At 31.9% G+C, this 27,839-nt stretch overlaps 2 protein-coding genes across 3 annotated transcripts; both read right to left on the reverse strand.

The window, feature by feature from the left end:
* Positions 1 to 312: 312 nt before the first annotated feature.
* On the reverse strand, positions 313 to 6,653 carry LOC100819481 (4-hydroxy-3-methylbut-2-en-1-yl diphosphate synthase (ferredoxin), chloroplastic). 2 transcript variants are annotated; one of them, XM_003540130.4, is made up of 20 exons: positions 6,320 to 6,653; positions 5,843 to 6,055; positions 5,388 to 5,545; positions 5,142 to 5,248; positions 4,937 to 5,037; positions 4,758 to 4,834; positions 4,186 to 4,305; positions 3,851 to 4,081; positions 3,606 to 3,722; positions 3,429 to 3,503; positions 2,912 to 2,989; positions 2,662 to 2,721; positions 2,516 to 2,578; positions 2,226 to 2,370; positions 1,817 to 1,955; positions 1,444 to 1,521; positions 1,209 to 1,368; positions 1,021 to 1,119; positions 790 to 894; positions 313 to 660 (listed from the first exon to the last, which is right to left on the reverse strand). In XM_003540130.4, exons 2-20 carry the CDS (start codon positions 6,051 to 6,053, stop codon positions 559 to 561), a joined length of 2,226 nt encoding a protein of 741 aa, XP_003540178.1. In that variant the 5' UTR covers positions 6,054 to 6,055; positions 6,320 to 6,653; the 3' UTR covers positions 313 to 558. The 2 variants fall into 2 exon arrangements, with proteins under 2 accessions (XP_003540178.1, XP_006592698.1); XM_006592635.4 differs by having other exon boundaries at positions 5,843 to 6,072; positions 6,320 to 6,560.
* Positions 6,654 to 9,057: 2,404 nt separating this feature from the next.
* Positions 9,058 to 15,457, reverse strand: LOC100782610 (uncharacterized). The gene is made up of 8 exons (XM_014764984.3): positions 15,141 to 15,457; positions 14,491 to 14,994; positions 11,916 to 12,063; positions 11,155 to 11,440; positions 10,362 to 10,434; positions 10,198 to 10,288; positions 9,906 to 9,985; positions 9,058 to 9,504 (listed from the first exon to the last, which is right to left on the reverse strand). Exons 1-8 carry the CDS (start codon positions 15,210 to 15,212, stop codon positions 9,325 to 9,327), a joined length of 1,434 nt encoding a protein of 477 aa, XP_014620470.1. The 5' UTR covers positions 15,213 to 15,457; the 3' UTR covers positions 9,058 to 9,324.
* Positions 15,458 to 27,839: the final 12,382 nt, after the last annotated feature.

Genomic DNA, 27,839 nt, shown 5'->3' on the forward strand with positions numbered 1-27,839 from the left:
AATGTATATACACCGATAATGTAAAACTGAGTTATTGAATTAGTTTAGTTGAAAAAAAGTTGAACCAATTGCAATTAATTTATTTCATGTTTGAAATAAAATTAGAATTTAATTTTATGTATTGCCAATGTAAAAACTTACATAGTGAAGAATTATGATATTAAGATAAGGCTTAAATATGTTTTTGATTCCTAATATATACTCGAATTTTACATTTGATCCCTAATATTTGAAAAGTTTTATTTTAGATCCCTCTAATTCTAAATGATACTGCTTGGCTAATATAGACAAGTTGTATAACTGGCACTATTCTAAGAGATTCTCATTATTATTGATGGCTGATGGGGCAAAGCAATACACTGTTATCTGTATACATGTTCTAGCTGTCGATTTCCTCACAACAAGCTTTAATTGGGATCTTTCTCAAAAGGAACTTAAAACTAGGCTCAAACTTAAGCATTGAGTGTTATCTTATATTACATGTGTACAATAATTGGATATGACAATGCTCATCTTACTATGGCCTTGAATGCCAATCTCAAAATTAAGCTCTTGCTTTTACTCCTCGGCAGGAGGGTCCACCCATCGTCCATGTTCTTTTATTAGATCGATCAAGGCATTGGTTGCATGCTCCATTGCAATTCCACGCTTCACCACAGTCTGTAATGGTAATAATTCCATTCAACTTGTTGTCAAAATCCATTCAGCATATATAGAAAATTGAAAACAAGTTTGGTTTTCTTTTTCAGTTTGTTAAGATTTAGTACTTGGGTATAAAGAACATGTTACCTTCCCAACATAGAGGTCAATCTTCCCGGGAGTGCCTCCCACATACCCAAAGTCTGCATCAGCCATCTCCCCTGGTCCATTTACAATGCATCCCATGATTGCAATCTGATGCAGGAGAAAGTAAACATTGTAAATAAAAGGCTTTTCTCATTTTGTGCAGATAAATCAATTTACATGGTTGCAATTGGATGGTAGGAGCATGATTTAGAGAGGAAAGGATAAGGAGATTACCGAAACACCGGGGAGGTGTGATGTCTTCTCCCGAATTTGTGCACTTACTTCTTGAAGATCAAACAATGTTCTGCCACAGGATGGACATGAGACATACTCCTGCAAGTTCAAGTTAGGCATATCAATAAATAACAAGGCTATTTCTATTTCCTAGTCAATCTATTTCTAGTCTGTGCTTGAATACATACTGTCTTTGTATTTCTCATTCTGCAGCCTTGCAACAAATTGAAAGAAGTGTTTCTAATAAATTCAAAATCCTTGTCTGGCGCTTCCAAAAGAAGTCCATCTCCAAGCCCATCCACCAGAAGGGCTCCAGCATCAGAACCAGCACCAATTACCAAGTCATCTCTATAATAAGAAGAAATGATTAGGTTTCACAAGCACTACATATTTGTTGCAAATTTACCATGACTAGAAAATTACCTGTGAATCCCATTTGGGAACTGAATATGGTGAATAACAGGGAAGTTTAGAGAATTGTCGGATAGGTACTCAAATAACCTGACACCAATTCAAATTTCCAAGATAACAGGATTAGAAAATTTCAATGAAATAATAAAGCTGTAGCATTTCTTTCTTTCCTTGTGTTATCTAAAAATAAATAAAGTTAGTTTTATGGAATGGAATCATATATACAAGAATCTCAGATCAATGTAGACTTGTAATTCATCAATTATGATTTTTACTATTTAGTGCCGATCAGTGAATTCAGAAAGCAAGGTCAGCCAGTTATTCAAATTGGATTCACATTGCCATATTGTTGCAACAAATAATTAATCATTTGCAGTATTCTCACCGCCTGGCCGCATGCACTCTGCTAATTTTGTCTTCTGTATAAGGAAGGTCATGGAGAAGCATAGTAGCATCAATGCCTTTAAGAATGTCCAGTTCTTCATAAGGCTCATCACCTCGTACAGACACAACCAAGCGTGTGCCTAAAAGGTCACCAGTTGATATAAGATCACATGTGAGTTTTGTAATGGAAGAGGAAAAGATGTTATCAAAGTACATGTTAAAAAAAATCCATGGACCTTCCTTTAAATTTTAACAGATGTAGATCCCCCTTTAGCTTTTATGTTATAACTCAAAGCAAGGGATCTCTACATAATTTTCAAAACAAGGTCTGCTTAATGTTATTAAATCTGAAGAGAGGTCCATGTAACTTATTTAGAATCTAAAAATAGGGGTATCAAAATGAACAGCACCTTGTGGCAAAAGCTTATAAGCTCTGGAAGATATTTCCTTAAGGTTTACTAGAACCATGGCATTGGGTAATGGCTTTGTTAGCTGTTCTGACAAAGGAGTTATAACCCCCATGCTAATATCTATCAGTCTCTTGAGTGCTAGTCGCTGATCACAGTACCCAAAATCACAAGGAGGAAACAAAAATCATTTCAATTGTCACATTGACATAGCAAAAATAGTTTGATGGATAATGAAGCAGAACAAGTAAATGCTTCTATTTAGACTTGGCTGCCAAAGTAGAGGTTCTTACAGCATCAGCATCATCTACAGGAGGAACTTCCCGTAATAAAATTGAATCTACAGTTGCCAGATCCTGAAAATATAAGACATACTATGTCAATAACTACTTATATAGATTCACAAGAAATTCATTAAACAAAATAGAGTAACAAAAACCTTAAATGGCATGCCAACAATGAGTTTGGCAGCAAGTGACTTGTAGAGGACCTCTGGCATCTGTAAAAATCAGTGCAGGAAAAATTTTCAGAACGACACTACCCAGCTCCAAATAAAGAGAAATAAAATGTGATGCACATAAACAGATAAACTGATAGAGAAATCCAGTCAGACAAACAGAAGGTGAACAAGGGAAGCATTATCCAAATGTTTAATTTTATCAGCCAACAAAGCATTATCCAAATGTTACCTTTAATTGATCCAAGGAGACTGACATGAGAACAGAACCATCACGGTGCAGTACACCTCTGTAATCCACCTCCTCACCCTATACGAAGATGGAGAGTTCAGTAATCAATGTATGCGCAGTGCCAAAAGAAGGATAAAGTAAAAACAATTTCAGAGTTTGAGTGCAGTGTTTAAATAGTTTTAAGGTTTAATTTACCAATTTAGTCCCTATAGTTTTCAAATTTATCCCTTCTAGTTTCTATAGTTAATAAGTGGATGTTTTAGTCTCTGAAGTTTGATCATTGAATATTTTAGTCCATGAAATTTACATTTTAATTTCCAAAAGGTTCCTATAGTTAAATTTTTTTAATTCCGTTAGTTAAAGAATTTTAACGGTAGAGATCTTTTGGGAATTAAAATATAAACATCAGGAATTAAAAAATTCACTTATTAACTATAGAGACTAAAATGGATAAGTTTGAAAGTTATAAGAACTAAATGGATAGTTAAACCTATTTTTAAAGAGTTTACAATATAACCTCTTTTTGCACTGGCAATTGACCAGATCGGCGCTGAAAGTCAAAATAATGTCTGTGCTTTTCTTCAAAAGGTTCCTGATGGAAGTAATGTCACCAAAGGTAAGTTCTTAGTATTTGAGGAAACCAGACTTTAGAAAGTTTAGGCATGTCTGGTTGAAGTGTTATTTTGAATCATACCACCCCCTTCTGGAGTTCAGAAGCTATCATTCCAAGATTTGCCAACCTTCTGCAAGGGTCTATCTCCTCCTCTGGTGGTTCTGTGAGAGAAACCCTAATTGTATCACCCAATCCATCCTAATGAACAGCATATTGTCAACATACACTGTAAGTTGGTAACGAATGCTACACAGATGGAATAATATTTTCATTTTTATGGCAATTTGAATAAATTTCATTTAATATGAAATCAATCACATGCATACCTGAAGAAGAGTTCCAATGCCTATTGCAGACTTCATCCTCCCATCCTCACCTTCTCCAGCTTCAGTAACACCCAAGTGTAATGGATAATCCCAGCCTTGGACATACATTTCAGCCACAAGTAAGCGGTATGCCTGAACCATGATAACTGGGTTGCTTGCTTTCATAGAAAAAACAAAATTGTGATAGTCTAACTTTCGGCATATCCTTGCAAATTCAAAAGCAGATTCTACCTGTCCAATCATTGCTTTGTAAGAAGGACAATTCTTTGAGGGACACACGTGAATACACAAAAGATGTGTACAGATGCAGAATAAGAGGTGGAAGAACTGCTTACCATTCCCCTAGGCGAGTCTCCATAGTAGCTCATTATACGATCAGAAAGACTTCCATGGTTTGTCCCAATGCGCATTGCTCTCCCATATTTCTTACATTTCTCAACCAATGGTGTGAAAACCTGGCATTTTATAAATCTTGAATAGGTCAACAACTTCATATTTCAGTCATGGTATAATTAATTCTAACAGATTGAAAAAAAGAAAATATACTTTCCAGTTTCCACACATCAAGGACCAAATACAGATATGACAGACATTTCTGGAAATGTTTTGTTTAGACTTTTGTTCAACTTCAGTAAAATCATATTCTTCTTTTTTTCTGGAAAATAAAGGATAAGGATAGAATCTTGTGGACAAAATGATACAGTATCCCACATCCATTTTTTGCATACTCAATTTTTAAGCACATTTACATGATACATAAATTATTCCCACATCTTCAGTAAGGACTAAGGAGGCATGTATGAGTGTATGACAGAAGAGGGACCTTAAAAGAAGTACTGATAAATTAGCATACAGCATTGACTTCACCAAAAATTGAGTTATAAAACCAACAGATGGATGATTTAACCTTTTCAATATGCTCAAGTTCTTTCTGATAGTCTTCTTCTGTGTACTCTAATGTTTCAAATTGAGCCCGTCTATCAGCTGTAGAAGACCAACATCTTGGAATCAGAATGAAAGCCAACACATGAAAAAAAAAGTGAAGGAAAAACATATAAGACTAATGAATTAGGAAGAGATGCTTACCAAAATTTCCAGGGTTTACACGAATCTTATCAAAGCATTCAGCTACCCGCAAAGCAACAGAGGGAGCAAAATGAATATCAGCCACCAACGGTATGTTGTAACTGGGCAAAGATAAATAAGGACTCAGATGAATGCATAAAAAATATAGGCCTACAGCATCAACCATGTCGTATGACCTATATAGTTCACTATAATTTATGCTTACTTTTTCTGAACAAGGGTGTTTTTAATCTCAAAACAAGCATCAGCTTCTTTCTTCCCTTGAACTGTTATCCGTACAATATCAGCTCCTTTATCTGCTATTCTCATCACCTGCCAATAGACACCAGATAAATAAACATAACTACTCAATCCATGAGGCAGTTGTATTGGAAAAAATAGATAGGCATAACAGTATAAATTGGCCAGAAGCAAGTGTTATTAGTGCAAAGTAGAATAACAGTTGTATAACCTGTTCAACTGTCCCAGCAACATCCTTAGTGTCAGTCGTAGTCATGGTCTGAATTCTTATAGGATGCTCGCTACCAATAGCCACGTTACCAACCATCACTGTGTTTGTTTTTCTCCTGACAGTTTTGTGTAATGATTCACAATACTTTTGCCTAGGAACTACATTCAAAATATTATCCATGGATCAGGCCAAATGAAACTAACATAATGAGATAACTACTGTAGCATAAACACCCAAATAATCACTAGAGATGACATTTAGGAATGGAAATTGATGCACAAACAAAAAAGGTGATTGGTTCCACATCCATGTTTACCGATAAGCTAATAGTTATAGCTTTCAGATCACAGACATAATTTCTTACTTCTCAACAGGTCCAAACACACTGAAAGCAATCAAAGCTTTAAATGGCTCAACAAACAATAAACCAAAGCTAAGAAAGAAAGCAAGCATACCCAAAAGAGGGCTTCCTGGGGATGCAGGTTGAAGTTCAGCAATATCTTGGCCAGGATTTGAGTTCCTGATAATTGACACCCTTTTCCTCGCAGAAGATTTCATGCTCTTCAAATCGGAAACTCTCACAAAATCCATGCTTTTTGCAAACCCCAAACTGGAATCCCATGTCTTGAGGGTAGAAAACGTAGTTGGCACAGCTCCGGAAGCCATTTCTGAAGCGCAACAACACCTTAATCTCGCAGATTAGAAATTCAAACAAATTGAGTCGATGTTGGCAACACCATAGAAACCACGAAGTTTCAGAATTTAATCAAAACAAGCAGTCAAACAAACTGCTAACTTGTGATGAATTTCAAACTCGCACAACATATTTTATTTAGTCAACAAGAAAAAAATGACAGAAAACATTGACTACAAATTTTTTAATTGTAGCAGAAAAAGTTGAATTGAATTGAATTGAAGTAAAGTGAGTTTACCTGGTGTGGTGGAGATGAGAAGAAGGGTGTGGTGGTGGACCAAAATTCAGAGGCGTCTTTACAAATTACTACAAGTCTCTTAGCCTCTGATTTACAAAATTGCCTATGCAATGTAATTGAAATCAGTGAGCTGAATGAAACTAGGAAATAGGAATACACGACAAAAACATGGTTCGTAGGCATCTAAATCCAACATTCAACATTAATATTATCCTTTACTGCTAGCAGCCATACATGTGATTTCTGTTTTTAATTTCTCTCAACTTCCATTCTTGTTATTTCCTTTTCGAACCCCCTAATTTTTTTTATTAACTATATTTTGTTTCTTTTTACGTACATGCTGGATAAGTGGTTTTTGTCTTAAGACTGCTTTTGAATTATTATCATATTTGAATTGTTATAAATTTCTGATACTTGAATTATTATCTTTTATCATTTTTGTTTCTCTCAACATAGTATGATATTTGAATTATTATAAATGTCTGATATTATATTTAATTTTTATAAATACAAAATAAAAAATAATTATTTTATATTGATTATTATTATTTAAAAATGAGATGTGATGTACATATAACTATTTTTATTATTTCTCTCCATTATATTATTTATTAACGGTCAAAATTTGTTGTATAATTTATTGTACTGTATAAATATAGTTTCGATCACTTGAAAAATTACTATGCCTCATATATAAAAAAGAATTAATTAACACTATTCATGTACTAACAAAATATACATCGAGCATGAAGAAGACACACGACCGAGGTATGCAAAACGAAAAAAATGAGTTCTAAAATTGATATTTGAAGGAGTTTCTCAATTATTTTACTATAAGAGAAACAATACCAATATATATTTTCACACACTCTTTTAAACATACTTTTTAGCTTTTATTGAAATAAAAAATGTAAATATCATTTCTTATTTATAATTTTATAATTTTTAATAAAATTTAACTGATAATAAAAAATGTGTTGAAGAATTTGTTCCTACCCTACTATTATAATAAAATAGATAAATCCAAAGAGAATATAGTGAATACCATAATTATATTAGGGATATAAAGGATATTCCATATTCTGCCATTAAAATAAAATAAAAAATGCCGCCAACGGCAAACAGGTCAAAATCGTCACCCAGCTTAACGAAAGTCCACTATAAGAATTAAATTGCATCATTATTTTGTTAAAATAAAAAATAATAAAGATATTAAGTGAAAAGGTAAAAATATTTAAATAATTTAAAGACAAGGAAATTATTTTTGTTTTTTTCTTCTAAATTTACCTTTTTTTCTCTCTTGTAAACACCTAAATTTCAATTTCGTAAATAGTCTCTTATATTAAATTGGAGTTAAATTTTATCTTTTTTGGTTATTATTTGTTGATCACTCTATTTAAATAAAATCACATGGTTTATAATAAAAACAAAAGTTGATAATTTGACCTAACTATTATTATTAAAATCTCGAGCAAACTTGTTAACTTTAATTTTGTGAGTTGACTTTTAGTAGGCTTTATGCAAAATTGGTAGACTCATGAGTTTATCATGAAGTCACTGCCTCACCAAGTTAAAAAATTAGGCCAAAACACAGGTTGATTTGAGTTGTTTTCTACACATTTAGGATTTAATATACATTTATTTAATGTATTATTTTTAAATTGAAGAACTTTTATCTCTAACAACATCAATCGCTTGTTCTCTATCAACATGAAACCCTCGATGGGAATGCTCTGCCATTACTGTTACATCCGCAAGTTATTATCTAGTTGTGATGCTTCACTAGATTTAGTTATTTAAATATTATAAAATTTATGATTTATTATTTTATTTAATTATGTAGTTAAAATGCTTAATTGTCATATTATTTTTAGGTATTTTGTTATTATTTTATATAAAATAAACAAAAATCTACCAATCAAGTTCATAAGTTAAGTTTATGAAACTCTCACAAATTTATTTAAACTTTTAAGTTACATAACTCAACCTAACTCAATTTAAATTTGATGGAGTTGATCCTAAAGTTATTCTAAACTCATTTTACTTGATTTTTTTTATGGATAAGGACTCACCACTCCAGGAGCATGATCTTTAGTTACCCTTGAATGTGAGATTTTTAATCTCCTCCGAACGATATGTTTGTAGTTGTTATACATTAGTGAAGTTTTGATGAAGATCAAAGTTGAAGACTTATGTATATTGTATAAACTATCCTTATCTTAACTAAGTCCGACTCAAATGATCCATCTAGGACATTAAAATTATAATTGGCTTAAAAGAAAGACTACAAATTGAACCTACTTTGAAAGAACGAACTTAGCCATTTTAAAACTTTGTTGTTGGACTAAAAATGTCGAGAGATATTGAATCCAAAGTGAATCAAACCTTTTCTTATCATATGTAATCTTTTGCATTATGAAATTAATGAGTTTTAATCATTTATAATAACTGAAACACGAAAAGGATCTTGAAAGATATTGATTTGACTTTTATAAAACCAAATTGAATTCTACGGAATTTTGAAAATTAATGGTTCTATCTTTTTAAATTTTAAATCCTAAATAAAGGAAGCCTTCTCATTGAAACAAAAAAACGAGAAAACCAAGCTAGAAATTAGAATTGGATCATCAAGTTTTCATTGAGCTTTTGCTTGGATAAAAAATAGAAAGTGCTTAAAGCTTTCAAGTTGTGCTATTTTATTTCACAAATAGGTTTTGTCTCTACCAAAGATTACCAAAAAAAAAAAAGGCTTCTTGTTTTACTGTGGCGACAATGCTTAGTACAAAGAAATAAACAAAATGATTCCACAGCAATAGAAACTCTAGTCCTAAGTTATTCTCTATAACGACAATATAAGCTGTACAATGAAGTTTGGTTCTTATGTACACAGTAGTAAAATCCTTCCAAAGCTTAATCGCCTATACAATGTCAATTGACAATCAGTTCTGCCAATTCCCTTAGCTTGATTGATAATAAGAAAGTTAACAAGCCATACAGACACCGATTCAGCTCTGACTTGATATCCCTTCTTGTGTCATCGCTGAAGAACCACGCTGCAGCTCTGATAAAGCTTGCCATCTTCTTCTCCATCTAGAAGACTCCAAAAGAATTGAACTTCCACTCATCACCACGCCAAACCCAGCAAACGTTGCAAGAAGGATTGCCAAAACCGCATGCTTACCAACCTGCAATTGACCAAGTTAATTGAATGAAGTTTAGTAAATTTGCGATTCTTCATGTGGGACCATGTTTTGAACACATTGTCATACATTTGACTAAGTTCTAATGTTCGAATTTTGACTATTTTATTTTCCTTTTGGTAATAAAAAATTCAGGTGAATGAGAGGTGGTCTGATTCTATGATCAGGATTCAGGACATGTTATGAGCCTGAGGGCTTAAAGTGGTAAGCTGGATTTGGAACCAATTTTTTGTCACAGCTATTCCCATCTTACCAATATTTGAACTAACCCTCGATGGCTGATCCTGATTCCTTTGACTATATTTCTCAAAACAACATTGTCAATATTGGCGTGATGTGAAAATTTGTGTAATAAGAATTTAGCTTATATCAAAATATATTATTACCAAGGGGTAAAATATGTGGGCGAATATGACCACCAAAACAAATTGGACAGATGCATAAATCCAGATGAACCTGCTCTTCACTGGAAAACAAAATTGAAGTTAGGATTTGCATATGTTAGTGAAACCCAGCCAAGCATTAACAAAATTAGTAAAAAAAAAGTATCATGAATAATAATTCTCTAAAAGTATCGTGTAATATGATACAAACCAATAGCAATAGCCATTTTCAGTGTGATGAGTTTCACAGACAAGTATCTTGACAATATTTATCGAGTATCTTTAGTGAACGTACCCATGGTTGATGATGTTACGGAGGAGAGTAGACCCAGTGCACAGGCAAACGGAAGAGAGATGAAAATTGCCTTGGTTCTCATTCTTCCAACCTGTAGAGAGTTGAATAACTTAGACTACACAAAATTGTAACTTTGATAGATCTGACAGGATTTTTTTTCTTACCAACAGCTGCTCAAGGAAACAGAAATAAGCAAGCATGTTGACAATGACAAGCACTGGGAGTTCCTGCCAAGCCCTGTCAAATTAAGCAGAAAAATTAAGTTATTCTGTGTAACAATGATCTATAGCTCAAGAAATACACAAAAAGAACACTCTATTCAAGCCGTGTCTTGTAAAAACTACTTGAAGTATGAGAGTCGCAATTTGAACTAGAGATTCCAAAGAATAAACCTCCAACTTCAACAAGAAGTCAGAGATCTGAATCTGATTGCTATGAAAGTAAAACACGTGATTCACGTCATAAAGTTATCATAGGATATCCAAACCCTGTGAAAATTCTGAAATGATATGCAAGTTTCTTATTTCAATTTGGACGCAGGACAGTAAACTTGGCCCCATATTCTAGATAGTGCCATAAACATTATGGCGTATATAAAGAGAGAGTGGTAACTACGGAAAAGTAATGCAAAATTTAGTTAAATAATGACTGAGTGGAAGGGTTGGTACATGATTATTGACATATTGAATTAGCATGATTCTAAAAACAAATTGGCCATAAGATTCTATGATATCGATTTAGATCCCAATCCAAATGTATTAGCATGACTAATTCATGGCATACTAGTAAGTAGTACTGATATTTAATTATATAAGAAATAAGAAAATAACTACAAATAAACAATAACAAAGCCTTATTCTACTAGATGAGATCGGCAACATGGATCACACAATGACATTCGGCACAGTTAAAAATCAAAGCTTCAGGAATATTATATAAGAAAATAACTACACATACCTGAAATCATCTCCCTGCTCGGACCTTGCTCTAGTATTCTGAGTTCGAACACTTCGGATCCATAAGAGAGTGACAGGGAGGTTCCGAACCTCATCCTTGCACACATCACAGGTCTTGTTACCCTTGATACTAAACCATTTAATAGCACATTCTTGGTGAGCCAGAGCAAGTTCACCCTTGCAGCTGCATTCCATCTTTAATGTCTCACCTCCTTCACATAGATCAACCAGACAAATTCTGCACACGGCTTCCTCTTCAGCAATATCTTCACCATCATCACCATTTTCTGAACCAAAAAAGGCTTTCAAGTTAACAAGTGCATGTAGGTTCCAAAACAATCTGTTCTAGATTGAGAAATTAAACAAAGATGCATCGAAAGATAGTGGGGAAATTTTTAAAAAGGAAAACTTTTAGCTATTTTTAAGTGCCAAGAAGACAAAAGACACCCCTCCATAAAATAAAAAATTTATTTTAAACAGGAAGTTCTGGGAATAACACAACAGAAACAGATAGATATAATAGATATAATAGATATAAATGTATACAATGTAATATGAGATGTCAATTTTTTATATTCAAATAATGCATATGCTAAAAAGAAGTCATACAATAACAAATATAATGTTAATATTTTTCCTAGCTAACAATATTTGACAATGACATGTCATAACTGTGTCAATCCAGAGAATCTCGTTAGAGTTTGGACATGAAAATTTTATTATTTGTCATGAGTACTTATTCAAGTGCTTATAACAAGATACCTGTATCCTTTGTTGTTTCATTCACTTCAATTACGCGAGGAGTGGATGGAATAATGCGGAAAACCGAATCCATTCTCCTTATGCCTTTTTCTTTGGTATTAACAGGCACTGAACGAGAACGAGCTATCATCCCCTGGGTCTCTCTTCCCTGCAAAAGAACCAAACAGATTAAAGCAAAGAGTACACATTTATATGATACAAGACTCAATTGAGATTAATTGGACCATAACCACATAGTGATCATCATTCCTATTCACACATAATTTTCCATTTAAGCAATTATTTATCTTGCTTCTAAGGTCCCATGAAACAACAAGTTTAATTTCAATAATTAAATCCTTATTGAAAAGACAAGATGCCCATTAAGTAAAGAGTGATTTGAAAAATTAAAACTTTACGTACAAAGCTAAGAATATGGCTACTTTCCTGTTTCACATTTAGCTTCCATTTATAACTTGGACATATGGAAAAGGGGAAAGTGAGGATTAAAATCAAAGCTAAGAATATTAAAAGAAGTCAATTATAAAGGCATTATTCTAAGTTCTAGAGTTGGTTCTAAATCACTAAAATGGGAGATTGAAGAAAAGTAATAATAACATAAGAGACTTACAAATGCAATGAATTCATGGTCTTTGCTCCTCTTTGAAGAGTTATTTCATAAGTGCGGTCACAAAGATCTTGCAAAAATAGTTCTAGAGCTTTAGCTGTAATGCATTCAAGAGCAATGTCAACAACATGTATATGACAAACAAACAACCAGCAGCCTGAAGTTAACAACAGAGTAAGTCAAAGCAACTCACAAACTAAAACAGGCACAGCGAGTGCTATCTTTCCAACATCCTCATCAGCTTGCATTATCTTCTTTATCCGAGCCTGCAATTTGAAGATCTCATCACATCAAATAAAGTGTTCTTTGACAAGAGCTCACTCCTTATAATACTTAATAAACAAGTAGAAGAATTTAACAGAGTCCAAATTACAAACTAACACCCTTATGAACATTATATAATTCAACTTAAAACTTGATTAGAAGTTTATAGAAGTGGTGTCTCTCTCTGTCTCCCTAAATTCTCCCCCCTCTTGAAGTAAGGAAAAATCATTATGTCTCCCAACTCTCTAATAGATGGTAGTTACTGTAAGTATTTTATTAACTATACATGATGACTCTGTATGCTGTGAAAGTATAATGGATTAAATTGCTAGATAACTGATAAAAGCAACACATTTTATTAGAGAGAAATAGGTATAAACCCCAATTACAAAGATCAGAATCACTCAGAAAAAATTACTGGAGGTTAGCCAAAAGAATATAACCAACTCCAGAAACATACATGTAAATAATTTTCCTTTTCCCCTTTCCTCTCTTTTTATTGCATTTAAATAACAATACTATATCTCAGGGCAATTAAATATCTTGTTTCTGCTGGCAAATAACAATACTATATCTCATGTTTACTTCCTACCTTGACAGAGCTTCCAACTTCCTCTAGTTTCTGCATTAGTAGCAGCTCCCCAAAGGATTAGGATCATGTTTCAATGACATTGATGGAGACATCTAAAAATCAAAGAAAACAACAATGGGTGAGAGAGAGAATGAGACAACAAGTAAGCAGCAAGAACAATGAGTTCTAAGTTCTAAGCGATATAAAGGTACATAGTCCTATTTTTTTATTTTTTTTCCACTCACCTAGTCTTATTAGAGCAAAACTGTAGGCACAATCCTATTTTTTTTTATTTTTTTTCCAACAAGAGCAAGTTAAACACAAACTAAAACTTAACACATTCAAACAACTAAAACATCATGTGTTTTCGTACTGTGGGGAATGTGTTGCTGGTGTAAGAGATGAGCAAAATAGAATCCCACCACTACACATAGAGTTTGGTCCACGCTTCTTTCCGAATCCCACCACTACAATCAAACAAAAAGCAAAATTAAAACCCATTTCACGAAATCCCCAAATTCACAATCTCTACTATTCTAACACAACAAAATCGAATTTTTCAGTAGAAAATGGGAAAAAAAAAGAAAAACTAAGGATGTTGAACATTGTGGGTATAGGCATCTGAACACAACCCTTACCTCTTGGAGCAGCAACAATATTAGGGTTAGGTGTTTTCGTTCTCACAAAAACCCTACCCTTCACCGGAGACGGGTCAGAGCACAGGTTGGGAAATGTCCACGACGAGCTTGTGGAGGTCAGGGCAGGGTGAAGGGCGAGAGTGAGATGTATGGAGGTCACGGCAAGGTGAAGGGTGAAGGGCGAAAGGGCATGCGCGTACCAAGACTGAAGCATAAATAATTAATAAAAATAACTACAAATGAGACAAAGGCGGTTTTCGTATAAAACCGTAGTAATAGGCTAACAAACAAAGGCGGTTTTTATAAAACCGCCTTCGTAATGTTTGTATCAAAAGCGGTTTACAAGACCCGTCGTTAAGTTTTATAAAAAGTTGGTATTAATTTCAAAATTGCCACCGCAAGCTATATTACATCGATTATTTCATAACCGACTTAGATTCAACGATGTTGAATCACACTTGTGTAGTAGTGACAGCTATAGGCTAGAGATCTTACACATGGAGAAGCACCAAGAGTTCCACAAAGAACAGATTCTACGTTTGCACGCCCAAGTTCTTCCACTGGCAACGAAGACGTTCTCTTAATCTTAGGAGTAAACATCTTTGTGAGAGACACTGATCTTGGGATTGAAGGCTTCTCTTGATGACCAGAAAAGGAACCTTCTTGAGCTGCAGTAGTAACAACCTTTTCAACATCGGGCGATGGTGCACGATTCCGGAAGCCGAATTTCGGTAAGATGTTTCTCATGGATGATTTGGCTCTGGTCGATGAAGAAGTAGGCCTTGGAGCATCAACAGAGCGAGAAGTCGCAAGAAAATTCACTTTCTTCTGACTAGGAGTTGGACTTGGCGTCAGTGGCATCCTTATTCTTACAAGATCCTGAGAAGACTCTTCCGATGTTCTGGTCGGTATTTCCAGCTGCAGATTCGGTCGCTTCCATTGATTATTAGAAGCACGCAAGGTTTCATTTTCATCGGTTACCTTCATTGGATCATCAACCTATAAACACAACAACAACAACAACAACAACAAGAACATGGAACAGAACTGAATTGAAGATATGATGTTGGCTAAAGTACAAAGGAGAGCAACAAAGTGAAAAGCAAAAAAAAAATAAAAATAGTAATACGTATTTATGTATGTACCTTGTGAAGTGAATGAGAAACCGTTGGTTTGGACGAAGGTGCGTTGTGTTTTTCTTTTTGATGAGCACTCATTTTCTGGTGACGAAGCAAAGCAACAAGTTGGAAGTAACCAGAAGAGAATAGTACTAGTTTGCTATTGCTTAGTGCGTGTTGTGTTTGTGAATTGAAACAGCTTAAATTGGGTAACGGAGATAAAATTGAGCATTTACGAAACAAAGTGGGAGGCTGTCCTGCTCTCACTCTCCCACACACACACTCTTCTTTTCTCCACTATGCTCTGGACTCTCGCCTCATACATTTACGTACCAAATTTTGCACTTGCACTCACTTTTGTATTCATCATCAACTCCTAAAATAATATTCTATCTTGCCTTTTCTATCCTCCTTTTCATATTATACCATGTTTTAGAGAAAAAAGTATTATTTCAAAATAGATGTTATTTTAAAAAATTAACGTTAGATTAAAAAAAAAATCGTTTATTCATGTTAATAAATGTTTAGTGAGAATACTAATATATACGAAAAATAAATAAGTCATTAGTTAAAGAGATAAAAGGTATATTTAGAAGTTATTAATATTTTATTTAAAATTTAATAAATTAATTATATTTATTAATATTTGTACCAAAACCTTAAACGTCATATAATTTGGAATGAAGTGAGTAAGATAAAATTTAATTTATTGACCAATTTTGATTAAAAAAATGTATAGTTTTAAAATTTATTCTTAATATTAATGAAATATATTTTATTTTTTTCAAATATTTTTATTAGTTTTAATTTCTTTAATCTCTTTCAAAAAAATTGTTTAGTTTTAACTTTTAACATGATATAATTTATTTTATCATCACGGCAATTATAGGTGTAAGATTTTTTTGTGTGCAATTATAGGTGTAAGACTAGTGTGCAATATTTGGTAATAGTACAGAGTAAAGTACCGAATCTCTGATGATTTAGAATGAGACGTCATATTACTTACAATATTACAGAGTAAAGTGCTAATCTATAGTGAGAAAGAAATAGAAAAGTGACAATATTTGGTAATAAGATTAGCATTTGAGTGTCACAAATTTCTATTCTTATAAACCAGCTGGTAATAGAAGGTTACTGATTTGAATATAAGCTTTTGTAACAATTGTTATGATCGGAAAGTTCAAAGTCGGTCATGTGAATTAGCACTAGATTAAACATTTTTCATTTTTATTTCATTTGTAATTCCTTTAGAAGTGTTTTGATTAAACTCATTGAGATTGAGATGACCCATTTTAGAAACCCTTGTGTTGAAGGTACGTGTCTATGACTTTTGGACCCTGGCAAGAACAAGAAGAAGAAAAGAATTAACTGAAGCGTTAGATAACTTTCATGAGTAGTGCTTCTCCACTATTCCAACGTGAGATGATGACGAATGCCGGTGCATAAGGTAGGTTAGTTATGCACTTTCCCATAGTTTGAGCTTGTTTTCAGGATCAGTAACCAACTTCCTTTTGAGTCACGCAATTCTTATGAAATTTCTTCAGACAAGGTGTAAAAACTCAATCTTTTTCTATTGTTTGTTCTTTAGTGAGAGGGGAAGGAGAAAAGGAGCAAAGTAGTTTTCATCTTTTTCTATTAAAACGAGTAAGGAAACATCATCATTAAACTCAATCTTTATGTATTCGTACTAATAATACATAATTAAGAACTATATATATAGTTTGCGTTCATTTACAATATTATTTCAGTTTGAATTAATTTGTTAATTGTCCCAAATTGATATTATTAAGTACTATTTTGAATAGTACTTATATTTGATGATCATTAATTGATGTCAATAGAAATAACACATGCGAATTCTTGACAACACGAAATAAAGCATTGAAATAAATTATTTAGTGCTTGTATTTAATGACTCTAGAGCTTTCTTCCGGCATAAATATGGTAGGGTTGCGAAGATGACCTTTAATAGTTTTATTTGGATACTCTTTTCCTACTAGCTAATTTGGTCTTTAGGGAAAATTGAGTGGAATGTAACCTCAACTAGAATTACATCTTGGCTACATCATTGAGATAACACATATTTGATATATTTATCTAAAACAGAACAAATATAAATATGTATTAGTATATAGATTTTAAATATTTTTTTATTTATTCATGAATTTTATTAATTTTTATCATATCTTATACTAGTAAGTTCTAATGAAATAATACTAATTCAATTTTTATATTTGTTTGGATAATATATTTTAACTATATTTATAATTTTATATTAAAAAGGTTATCTTAAAATATGACTAGATTTAAATGAATATATCTAGAATAACAATAAGTTAAATAAAAGTCTTACAAAATATATCATTGAGATGAGTTCTTATTTGGTCCTTAAAATTTAAGGTTGTCTTATCACTTCATAGAATACATGCACATAATACTAATAGTATTCTAATGATATATACAATCAAAGTTTAACGAAGTTTGATTGTTAAAAATGAAGTGAACTAGTAATAGTAGATTTTAAGTTTACTTACCTTAGTTACCTATCATAGAGTATAAGGGTCTAATGTACTATAATATTACCTGGAGTTATAGATAAATTCAAATAAAATTATATTGATTTCATTTAAATTAAAAAAGGGTGTGTTTGTCCATATATATGTATATATGAAAATATTAGACAACCGGTATTTTTTGTTTTGGGTACATAAAAAAATTAGTATTTTAGTTATCAACTTTTATTTTCATTTTTTTACCGCAAAATTTAAATGTTATTAAAAATATTATATTTTCTTAAAAAACACTTCTATTATAATTTATATGAATTTCATTGTATCTAATTATTCTTGAAATTAAAGTAAAAATTAATATTGTAAAAAGATTATATTAATTTAATAATTAATTAAAGCACAAATTAAATATTTGTACACCAACAAGGGAATACAGAATTACAATAAGCGTGACCACTGATAAGTCAGCATACTCAAGTTTGTCTTTCACATTTATTTTCTTTAGACCCATTTTCTAGGGATATATACGTGAATCAGAGGAAAGTTTAATGGTCTACCCATTATCATCATTCTCAATTTCATCGCTTCCACATTGAATTAAAATTAACATTGAACATTACATAAGTATTTCGAGTGGACGGCCATATGATTATGATTATTCAGAGTTGTGCTTTTCCCATGGATATATACTTGTGGTTTTGATGCAACCAAAATAAATATAAAAATAAAAATAAAAATTGAAGAGTACCCTTTAGCTTTCTCCTACTGCAACCACTTTGATTACGTGTTAGAGACGACACACAACATTCGAATGGTCAGATTAATTACAAGTTTACGAGTCCTCCAACAATGTTAGGACTATCGTGACATAGTATATAGTATTTTCTTTGTTTTGGTTCATAATTTGTTTAATATTTTGTGTCTTTAAATGTGCCATGTCATTTTAAATTCGGGATGCACAAACAAAATGTAGAAGAGGTTGGGCCACCGTCACCGACTTAAATTCATTTATATGACAAGGAAGGAGCAAGGTATGATAGTTGAGATCTCATGGCACCATTAATGTCTCTTCTTTTTTTTGGGTAAAAATGTTTTTTAATTAATTTGTTCATTCCCAAATATAGTTGGATGAGAGCTAGTATTTTACTTCTGGATTCGTCCGTGCAACCTCAATGCAACGTAACTTATTATCATTATTGCAAAATGTGCTGCAAATCACAATTGGTTGCTTCTGGAATTTGACAAAGACGGATGAGCTAGGCTAGCCTTTCTAAACTTGTACATATTGATTAAAAACTTAATACTAGTTATAAACTTATCATTAATTTGTTATTTAATCATTATAATTATGTTTTTTAGATATAACTTTCATTTTAAAGAAATTAAAAAATTGTTCGTATGAGAGAGGTGTTGGCAACAATCACGAGTTAACCGACACCATTAATAAAGTCGCTACTTTAGCGAATAGAAGCAAAATATTAATCATGTGAGCAAAGATAGAGAATTAAGAAAAATAAATCACCTTTCTCCAAGATAGAAGTAATAAATATAAATCAATGACTGGTTGACAGCATATATTTGTTCTTTTTTTTTTTTTACTGCATATATTTGTTCTTATACAGCTAAAGAAAAGTTGTATATTAATTGCTATATATTACTCCAAAGTTGGAGAATGTTGTTTGTTTTTAGTCTCTCTTGGCACCATTAATATATTTGTCCCTCGAACTTTTTGAATGTTGTTTGTTTTTAGTCTTCTACAGTGAATTGAGGAACTAAAAAAATATATTTTTTAGTTTTTCTTTAGTCTCTTAAAGTAGAATTGAGGAACTAAAAACAATATTCCTTGAATTTGAGGACTAAAATAAAAATATTTTAAACTAAAGGATGAAAATAAAAATTATCCTAAATTTAAAGGAGTAAAAACTTATTTAAATTAATTAAAAATTTCTAATATTTTAGACTGAGTTACACGGAATAAATATTTATTTTTGTATAGTTAAATTTATAACAAATAAATGTGTTTAAATAAGTAAATTATTTATAGTGAACTATTTAAATTATGATATAAATTTTAGTTTTAATTATTGATTTTTTTTATAAAAAAGCTATTAAGTTTAATTTAAAAATAGATATAAAATATGCTAAATTGAAAGACATAGGCCTTGTTTGTTTTCTATTTCCAAAAACAATCTTTTTTTTTATCACCGTAGCATATTTAAAAGTGTTTGTCATATAAACATAATTTTGTTTTTTAAAGATTTATCTCTTGAGCACTTGAACATAACACTTAAACAAGAGGACGGAAAAACATCTCATAAGTGTTTAGGTTTTTTGAAAAATTATTTCTGAATAATATAAAATTATTTTGAAAACATTTTTTTTTAAAAGTGAGAAGTAAAGCATAAAAGCTATTATGGCAGAATATTTGCTCAAACGATTTTTTCAGTTCGATTCTTGTCAGAAATTGTTGGATGATCTCTGCTAAAAGAAGAAATTGTTGGATGATCATTAATCGATTACAATACCGCATGGAAGAAGTTCCTTGGGTCAACGAGTAAATAGTACATCTTTACAGGCGGAGAGTTTATATACTTGCTTTATAATGATTTAGCCAAAAAAAATCTTGTTAGACTAAAATATAGAGTAATTAAAACGAACAAGGTTGTTGATGGTCAAAAGTGAATTAATTACAGTTTAAATTATTGTTAGAAGATGTGGTTTATATTGAGTACTATTTAGATTTTAGAGTTATGATATGTGATATTTCATAAATTTAAATACCTTATTAATATTCTTTACTTATTTTTATCACTTATCATGGTTATGTTATTCTTTTTTTTTTCTCTCTTCATATGTGATGAACCACATTTTGGGGTATATAAATAAAACATTTTCTTATATTTAATATTTCACCTTATTTTAACTTAATCATTGCTCATTGGATTGTTTAGCATTATTCATTTTCTTCTAAGTTGATACTGACTTAACTAGTTAATATACATATAAGGTGGGCTGGAATAGTTTTTTTTTTTTACTAAATCTAATATTTTTTTACGATAAAAAACTAATTAACATACTATTTGAAAATCCGACTTTATAATAACTAGTAAAAATAGAAGGGTTATCGCACCAGTTTACTCGTATTTTTATTTCATTAAGTTCAATATATTGTAAATTTATGTTATTATGTATTGATGAATGTATTAGTTTAAGTTTATTATTTTTTTCAAATACATGTATATGGTTTTTTTTTTTTTACTTTTTTTGTGTCAACTATTTATGGTACTATGGTAATTTGATTTTTGTGCATTATTCTAATCATATAAATATTTTTTTTAAAACAAGCAAGCATGTCAAAGATAGTTAGGTTTCTTAATTTCGTGTTTGTATATCCACATTTTTACTAAACTAGCTGAGTCACTAGCTTTCGAGCGGAAAAACACTCGAACCATATAACGTTTCCATTGGTCCATGTCGATAGGGAACATAACGACCGAGTTTATGCTCCTAGTTGATGGATGTCTCCCATATGGACCTACCTGGCCACCAACGTCCTACCCCAAGAGGCATCAGAAGCCAGAAAGGTAAGACACCAAGCTTCACACTATGTTATCATTGACAATGAAATGTTGAGTCATCTTGAAGCCATTGCTGAAGTGTGTCGACAAAGATCACACGAAGTATGTCCTGGACAAGCTAGGTACACAGAGGAATTTGCCAAATGCACACAGGAGGTCGGAGCATGGCAGCTAGAGTCATCTGCATCGGTTACTTTTGGCCGACCTTGAGAACAGACTGCGCTGAGTATGACAAAACTTGCAAGGAATGCCAAGAATTCAACAATGTTCACCACATGCCACCCACATCACTCCATAGCATCACATTCCCTCACGGTGCATCCACTTTTTTTTGTTCTCGATATGTTTTATCTGTGCAAATAAAAAGGCCAATAAACAAACAGAAGAATATGGAATAATTACAACTCCAAAAAATACTAAGTAAAAAAATCTAAAAACAATATTTTCGGCAATAAAATCAAATAGTAATTAAAAAACCAAGCAAATAACAATCATAACAATTAATTGAACAAAAGAATGGGCGTGCTTACATTCCTCATGCCCTTTTCCCTAGCAATATAACTAGAAGATCGCCTATCTTGCAGATCACATCCCATTTTCAGAAAGTTTCTCAAACATTCCATAAAAATGTGCATAATCATAAAAAAATCTTATAATTAACCCACTTGTCGGTGCCATTGTCCTTCTTTGCTCAGTTTGAAATTGATGGAAGTCAAGGTGGTGACTTCACAATTTGTTGCGCATAAAGAAAAGGGACACTAGTACGAGGATATTGAATTGATAAAAAATAAATAAAACAAATGCAACGTACACATGTGTGAAGTGAGTAGTGAGAGTAAATATTTAAAAAACTGGGGTAACTAATTGCATAAATGAAGGGTAAATAAAATATTTGAATTATATACACCAAATGGGATAATATAATTACATTTTTTTTTGTATTATTATATACTACACTTGAACAAAAAAATTTCACATGTCTTTCAAGTGAAATAATTAAAAGAAAGAAAACCTCAAGTTGTCCATCAAGTCTTCAGAATTCTCTCTTAACAAATCCATCATAAAGATTAATTTGATTGTCTCCAAACATTGATTAATTTAATTTTTATCATATATAATGGGGAAAGATATCGCACTCCTGTTTGGATAGACTTTACTAAAAATTCTAATAATTGAAATACGTGGAGAAACTCAACTCTTCACACAACAGAAACTTGGGAGTAGTGTAATCAGATATCCACCAATTACATTAATGCTAAGCGTATGTAGGGACTCATGCTTGGTGTGACATTATAATTTTGACCAATTGCATATCTTCACATACACTAAGAAATGCAATTTTAACTCAAAACACAATTTCTTCAAAAATATGTTTTTTTTTCTCCTAGGCTGTTATAAACACAAATCTTCTTGGATAGACTTTGTTATTATTTTAGAATTTGAGTTCACATTCAATGGATTCCTTTTGAAAAACTTGACGAAGGGTGTGTTAAGGCAAAATAGAGGAAGAAATAAACCAAAAGAGAGAGAAAGAGAGGGTCTTGCAATATTGCATGCACCCATGAAAAGTACTTACAATTTTTACACAAGTTAATTTGCCTCTTGAACAAAACATATCCTCGATCTTAGTTCCTTGTCACAAACATCATCATCAATGTTCCTCACATGCCTCATATTTCATTGTAAGGAACAAATCTTGAAATACAAGGAATCAAACATTTAGGTGAAGAATTTGATGATGTTCTTCCTGCACATGAAGACCAAGAACAAACACAACGTTTCTAAATTGTCGTGAAATTTTCTCAAAGTTCAAAACTGCTTCCCTCCGGAACCTTTCCAACTTCATAATCATCATTTTCTAAATACCTATACCAAGAAAGAAATATGTACAGATCATATCAGATATGGTGAAAAAAAAACTGGATTTGATTCTATTAGAAAGTACTCTATTTTTTTTAGTTAACTTAATTGTTGTAATTTGTGCTAGCTTAAAAAAAAAACTGTTATAAGAACAGTTGTTGCAGATTTAAGAAACTTGGCCATCAAGTGCAGCTTGCTTTAGATAACACAATTATCTCTAATTAAACTCATATCACCAATTAAGTTTTTTTTTTTTTTATCTCATCTAGTCTATGCATATTTGAATTAGTTCTTATCTTACGAACTTGGTTTCTCAAATCATTTTCAATTGTTATATATATATATATATATATATATATATATATATATATATAAATAAATAAAGGAGAAAATAAATTGTGCATGAATTACATTTATATACTACCTACACATTCAATGTAATTCATGCACATTTTATTTTCTCCTTTATTTCTTTCTTTCTTGGTATCAATTGGTGTTCAGAAAATGGAAAGGTTCAGATAAAAGGGAAGCAATTCTCGAGTTGAGAAAATTTGCAGCCACGGCTAAAAACATTCTCGTAACTATTTATAAGTAACATCATCATCAAACTTTTAGGTAAAGGACATTGAAGATTGTGTTATTGGCAAAAAAACTACGAGATCTGTTTAGTTCCTGTGGCACAATAACTATCACATAAAAGTTATGCAAGAGCAAGAGAATTTGTTTTTGTATTCTTCTCTAACCCTGAGGATGCTAATAATAAACCTGTAAGTACTTTTCTTGGCTGCATGCAAGACCAGTAGGGGCCTGATAGTGTGCTTTGTTAAAATTTCTACATGCATTTTTTTTTGGATTGGATGGGTTAAAGAGTAAATCATGAACTTTTTGTAGCGCTTTTCAATTATTTTTTTTCTTTTTTTTCTTGCTTCTATTTGTATTGATTTATTTAGTCTATGGTGAAATATGTATTCGATTTTGAAGGAATTTCTTTTTCTTTACTCATTTGCATCTTATGTTGTATTGAGAATTTTGTGTAATCTTGTAATTTGTGAATGAAGAATTTTCCAAGTTTCAATAGAAGATGGGGCATAGGTTTGTTTTGTTTTCTTCATTGTATGTTTGATAGTGTTTCTTTAATTTTTATCGATTATCATAAAATGAGGTTTTACTTGATTCATGATAATTTCGGGCAAGTCATTTTATATTAAACCAGCAATTGAAAGAAATTAATTAGTAACACTAAATCACTGAGTTATTCAATTCCTAATCAATTTCTTCCATTTAATTAGTTTAACCCTAATTCCTTAGTGATAAATCCTTTTTTTCCTTACTATGAATCATAATCCCTTAAGTGAGCAAGATTACTCATAACTCATAGGCATTAAGAGAAGGAAATTCACATGGAAGCATACAATATATTAGTATCCCTAGGCTCAAGAATTTTAAAGTTTATTGAACTGAAAGAGTCTAAATTCCAATAAATCCAATAATTAAATAAAAAAATAAGAGAAGGATTTAGAAAAGAAATTAATCAAAATAAATTCAAATAAAGATTCATCCTAACCTAATCTAGAAATGAAACAAAATTTATGAAAGAAAGATGAAAATAAAGTCATTAATCTTCAAGTAATGTTGTAAATATTAAGATATTTTAATATCTCAAGATTCTTAACACGCGTTCACAAGTCACACCCTTTATTTTTTATTTTTTAAAGAGGAGAGTGTATACAGATTTAGATTTATGATCATAATGTAAAAATACAATGCTACTCAACTCTTAAAAGCCCCATAGGCAAGAGGCAAAACTTAAGCATACATGTTTATACAAACCAAAATAGCTTTACTCCTTGGACCTGGCGAATTCAGACACTGTCGTCTTTTCTGTATATGAGTTGATAAAAGAACTAACTATACGAACTGCAACATCAATCAATTTCCAAGCTAACTAAGACTACAAGCAGAAGAAGAAGGTAGAGGAGTAGAGGATAAAAAGAGAACCAACAAATGGAAAATACCATGTGTCGGCAATGGAGGACAGTTATCTCTCGGGGTTCTGACAAACAGAATTCACAATCTCCACCAGATTCATGGCCATCACCATCACTAGCATTCCCGATGCCGCCGTATATCTGCAGTTCATACCTCCTCTTCCCACTGACCCAGAGAACCTGTTTCGTTACTTGGACCTAGTACTCACCCCTCTCCCTCTTTCAAAAACCAGCCAAGGTAATTTGAGAAGATGGGTTCCCCTCATTCTCATAACGGTTTAAATGTTTCAGCCTCAGCCTTCGGCAAAAGGGGATAAACTTCTGCATCACCTTCTTTGGTCAGTCCTGTCTCCTCTAACATTGAGATTTCAAAGTAGTTCCAGAAGGTTGTCTGAATTTCTGTCAAAGACCTTGCTGAAAAGGCATTGAGATTTGTTTGAGCGACCTTTTCTCTACTTCTATTAGCTTACCATCTAAAGTTTCCTCCGCAAAAAACATCACTGTAATACTGTTGCAGGACGCAGAACACGCGTTAAGCATTAAAATACATGAAAGAACAAAGCACAGGTATAAAAGGTACGCTGTATACACAAGAAGTATCGCATTTATTTAAGAATGAGAACTATCTCATACACTCATGTTATATGAAAAGCATAAACACAAAAATAATGAAGGGTGGTGTCTGAGAACATAATAGATTATTGATCAAGCAAAGTATACTATATAAGAAAAATTTCCTAACCATGTTTAAAACATTCAATAGCTGGTGGTGTCTCTATAACAAATCTCACACTGTTGGCCATGGCAAAAATGTTTTATTGATAAACTCATGGTATCTCCTCATCCAGAATCAAGGACTAATTCCCTGTTGCACATAGATCCATTCAACATCTTTCAATAGATATTTTTCCATACATACAGGACTAAAGATTAAACCTCTGATGACATTCTTAAATATTAAGCATGGCACATTATTTTAGTACATTCTTAATTTTTATCATAAACAACGTGGGAAGATATCACGCTCTAGTTTCGATCGACCTTACTAAAGATTTTAATGTTTGAAATACGTGTAGAAAATTTTCGCACAGCAGAAGCTCAGGAGTAGTATAATTAGAAATCCAATTAAATACTTTAGCAAGTAGCAAGTGGAACCGGAAGAGAGGCAGAAGCCGGGGACTCTATCCATTTTAATTATTAAAAGAAAATACATATCAGTCCACCAATTACATTAATGCAAAGTGTATGGAGGCACTCATGCTTGGGGTGACATTATAATTTTGACCAATTGCATATGTCCCACTAAGAAATACATTCTTGACTCAAACCACAATTTATATATGTTTTGTTATTCTCCGATCCTGGGTTGTTATAGACGCAAATCTTCCTGGGTAGACTTTGTTGCTATTTTAGAATTTGAGTTTATATTCAATGGATTCCTTTTGAAAAACTTGGCGAAAAGTGTATTACGGCAAAATAGAGGAGGAAGAAAGAAACCAAAAGAGAGAGAAAGGGAGGGTCTTGAAATATTGCATGCACCCATGAAAAGTGCGTACAACTTTTACACAAGTTAGTCTGCCTCTCTTGACATATCCTCGATCGTTCTTTGTCACAAACATCGTCATCAAAGTTCTTCACATAAATGTTTGATTCCTCATATTTCATCGTAAGGAACAAATCTTGAAATATAAGGGATCAAACATTTAGGAGAAGAATTTGATGATGTTTTTCTTGATGGAATTTTCGGATGGGTCCACGTTCCTCTATTTTTTCCTGTTGTAGTTTTTTTGGGAATTTATATTTTAAATTTGGTCCATTTTCATCCCACGTTCAATCCTTATCTCTGTAACATTCAGTAACAAACTCATGTCCTTATCCTCAAACTCACGTTCTGATCAAGATTGGTTGAGTTCTGTGATAGACAGACTAAATAGGATGAGGTGCTCTTAGTTTTGTATCACCAAGCATATTTCTCTATTCAAAAAAATAAACCATCTATTTTGAGTGAGTAAGGGTCTATAAAAACAAAGCTGACTTCGGGTTCGTGCTTGCGCTGATTCGTGTTTGATCTGCAATGGGTGAAGATACGCTTGTGCTGTTTGATTTGAATATGTCATTTAAATTCATTCGCATGTTTAGATCAGTATGTATATCTATTACATTTGGTATCAAAGCAATGTATGCCTTTTCCTTGCTTCTATTTTGGATAATCGTATGCATATATTATTTATTTACTTTTGAAGTTTTGTGTGTATGATTTTATACATGCGAAGTTATCTTGAATATTTTTATGCAATGTTATTCAATTTATTTATATTATTTAGAATATTATGCAAATATTTAGATCTTTATTAAGAATTAATGTTAGGTGATTAATATGATTTAATTAATTAGAGAATAGCCACAACATCTTTAATTGATTAGGTTTATATATTAAGTGTAAAAATCACATTTAAAAACATTGGTTGTGATTAATCATATTTAATGTGATAAAATATACCCACATGAATTTTGTTATGTTCGTATGATTAATTAGGATAAAATATCAGGTTATATTTCTTAATTTACCCACAAGAATTGAGAAAAAAGAACATAATTTGATAGTTCTATCATAAGTATGAATCTAATTGAGTAGAACTTTGGCAGTTGTATGTCATTGGGTTCATAAACTAATACATATTTTACATTGGTAAAACATGACAATTTATTGAGTCTCAAATTATGAGTAATGAGAATGTATCTTGAACTTTGTAGTTAATCAATCTGCAAACATTTCTGATATTAAGTGTG

The sequence above is a fragment of the Glycine max genome, chromosome 12 (genome assembly GCF_000004515.6).
Source record: "Glycine max cultivar Williams 82 chromosome 12, Glycine_max_v4.0, whole genome shotgun sequence".
In the NCBI taxonomy this organism is placed as follows: domain Eukaryota; kingdom Viridiplantae; phylum Streptophyta; class Magnoliopsida; order Fabales; family Fabaceae; genus Glycine; species Glycine max.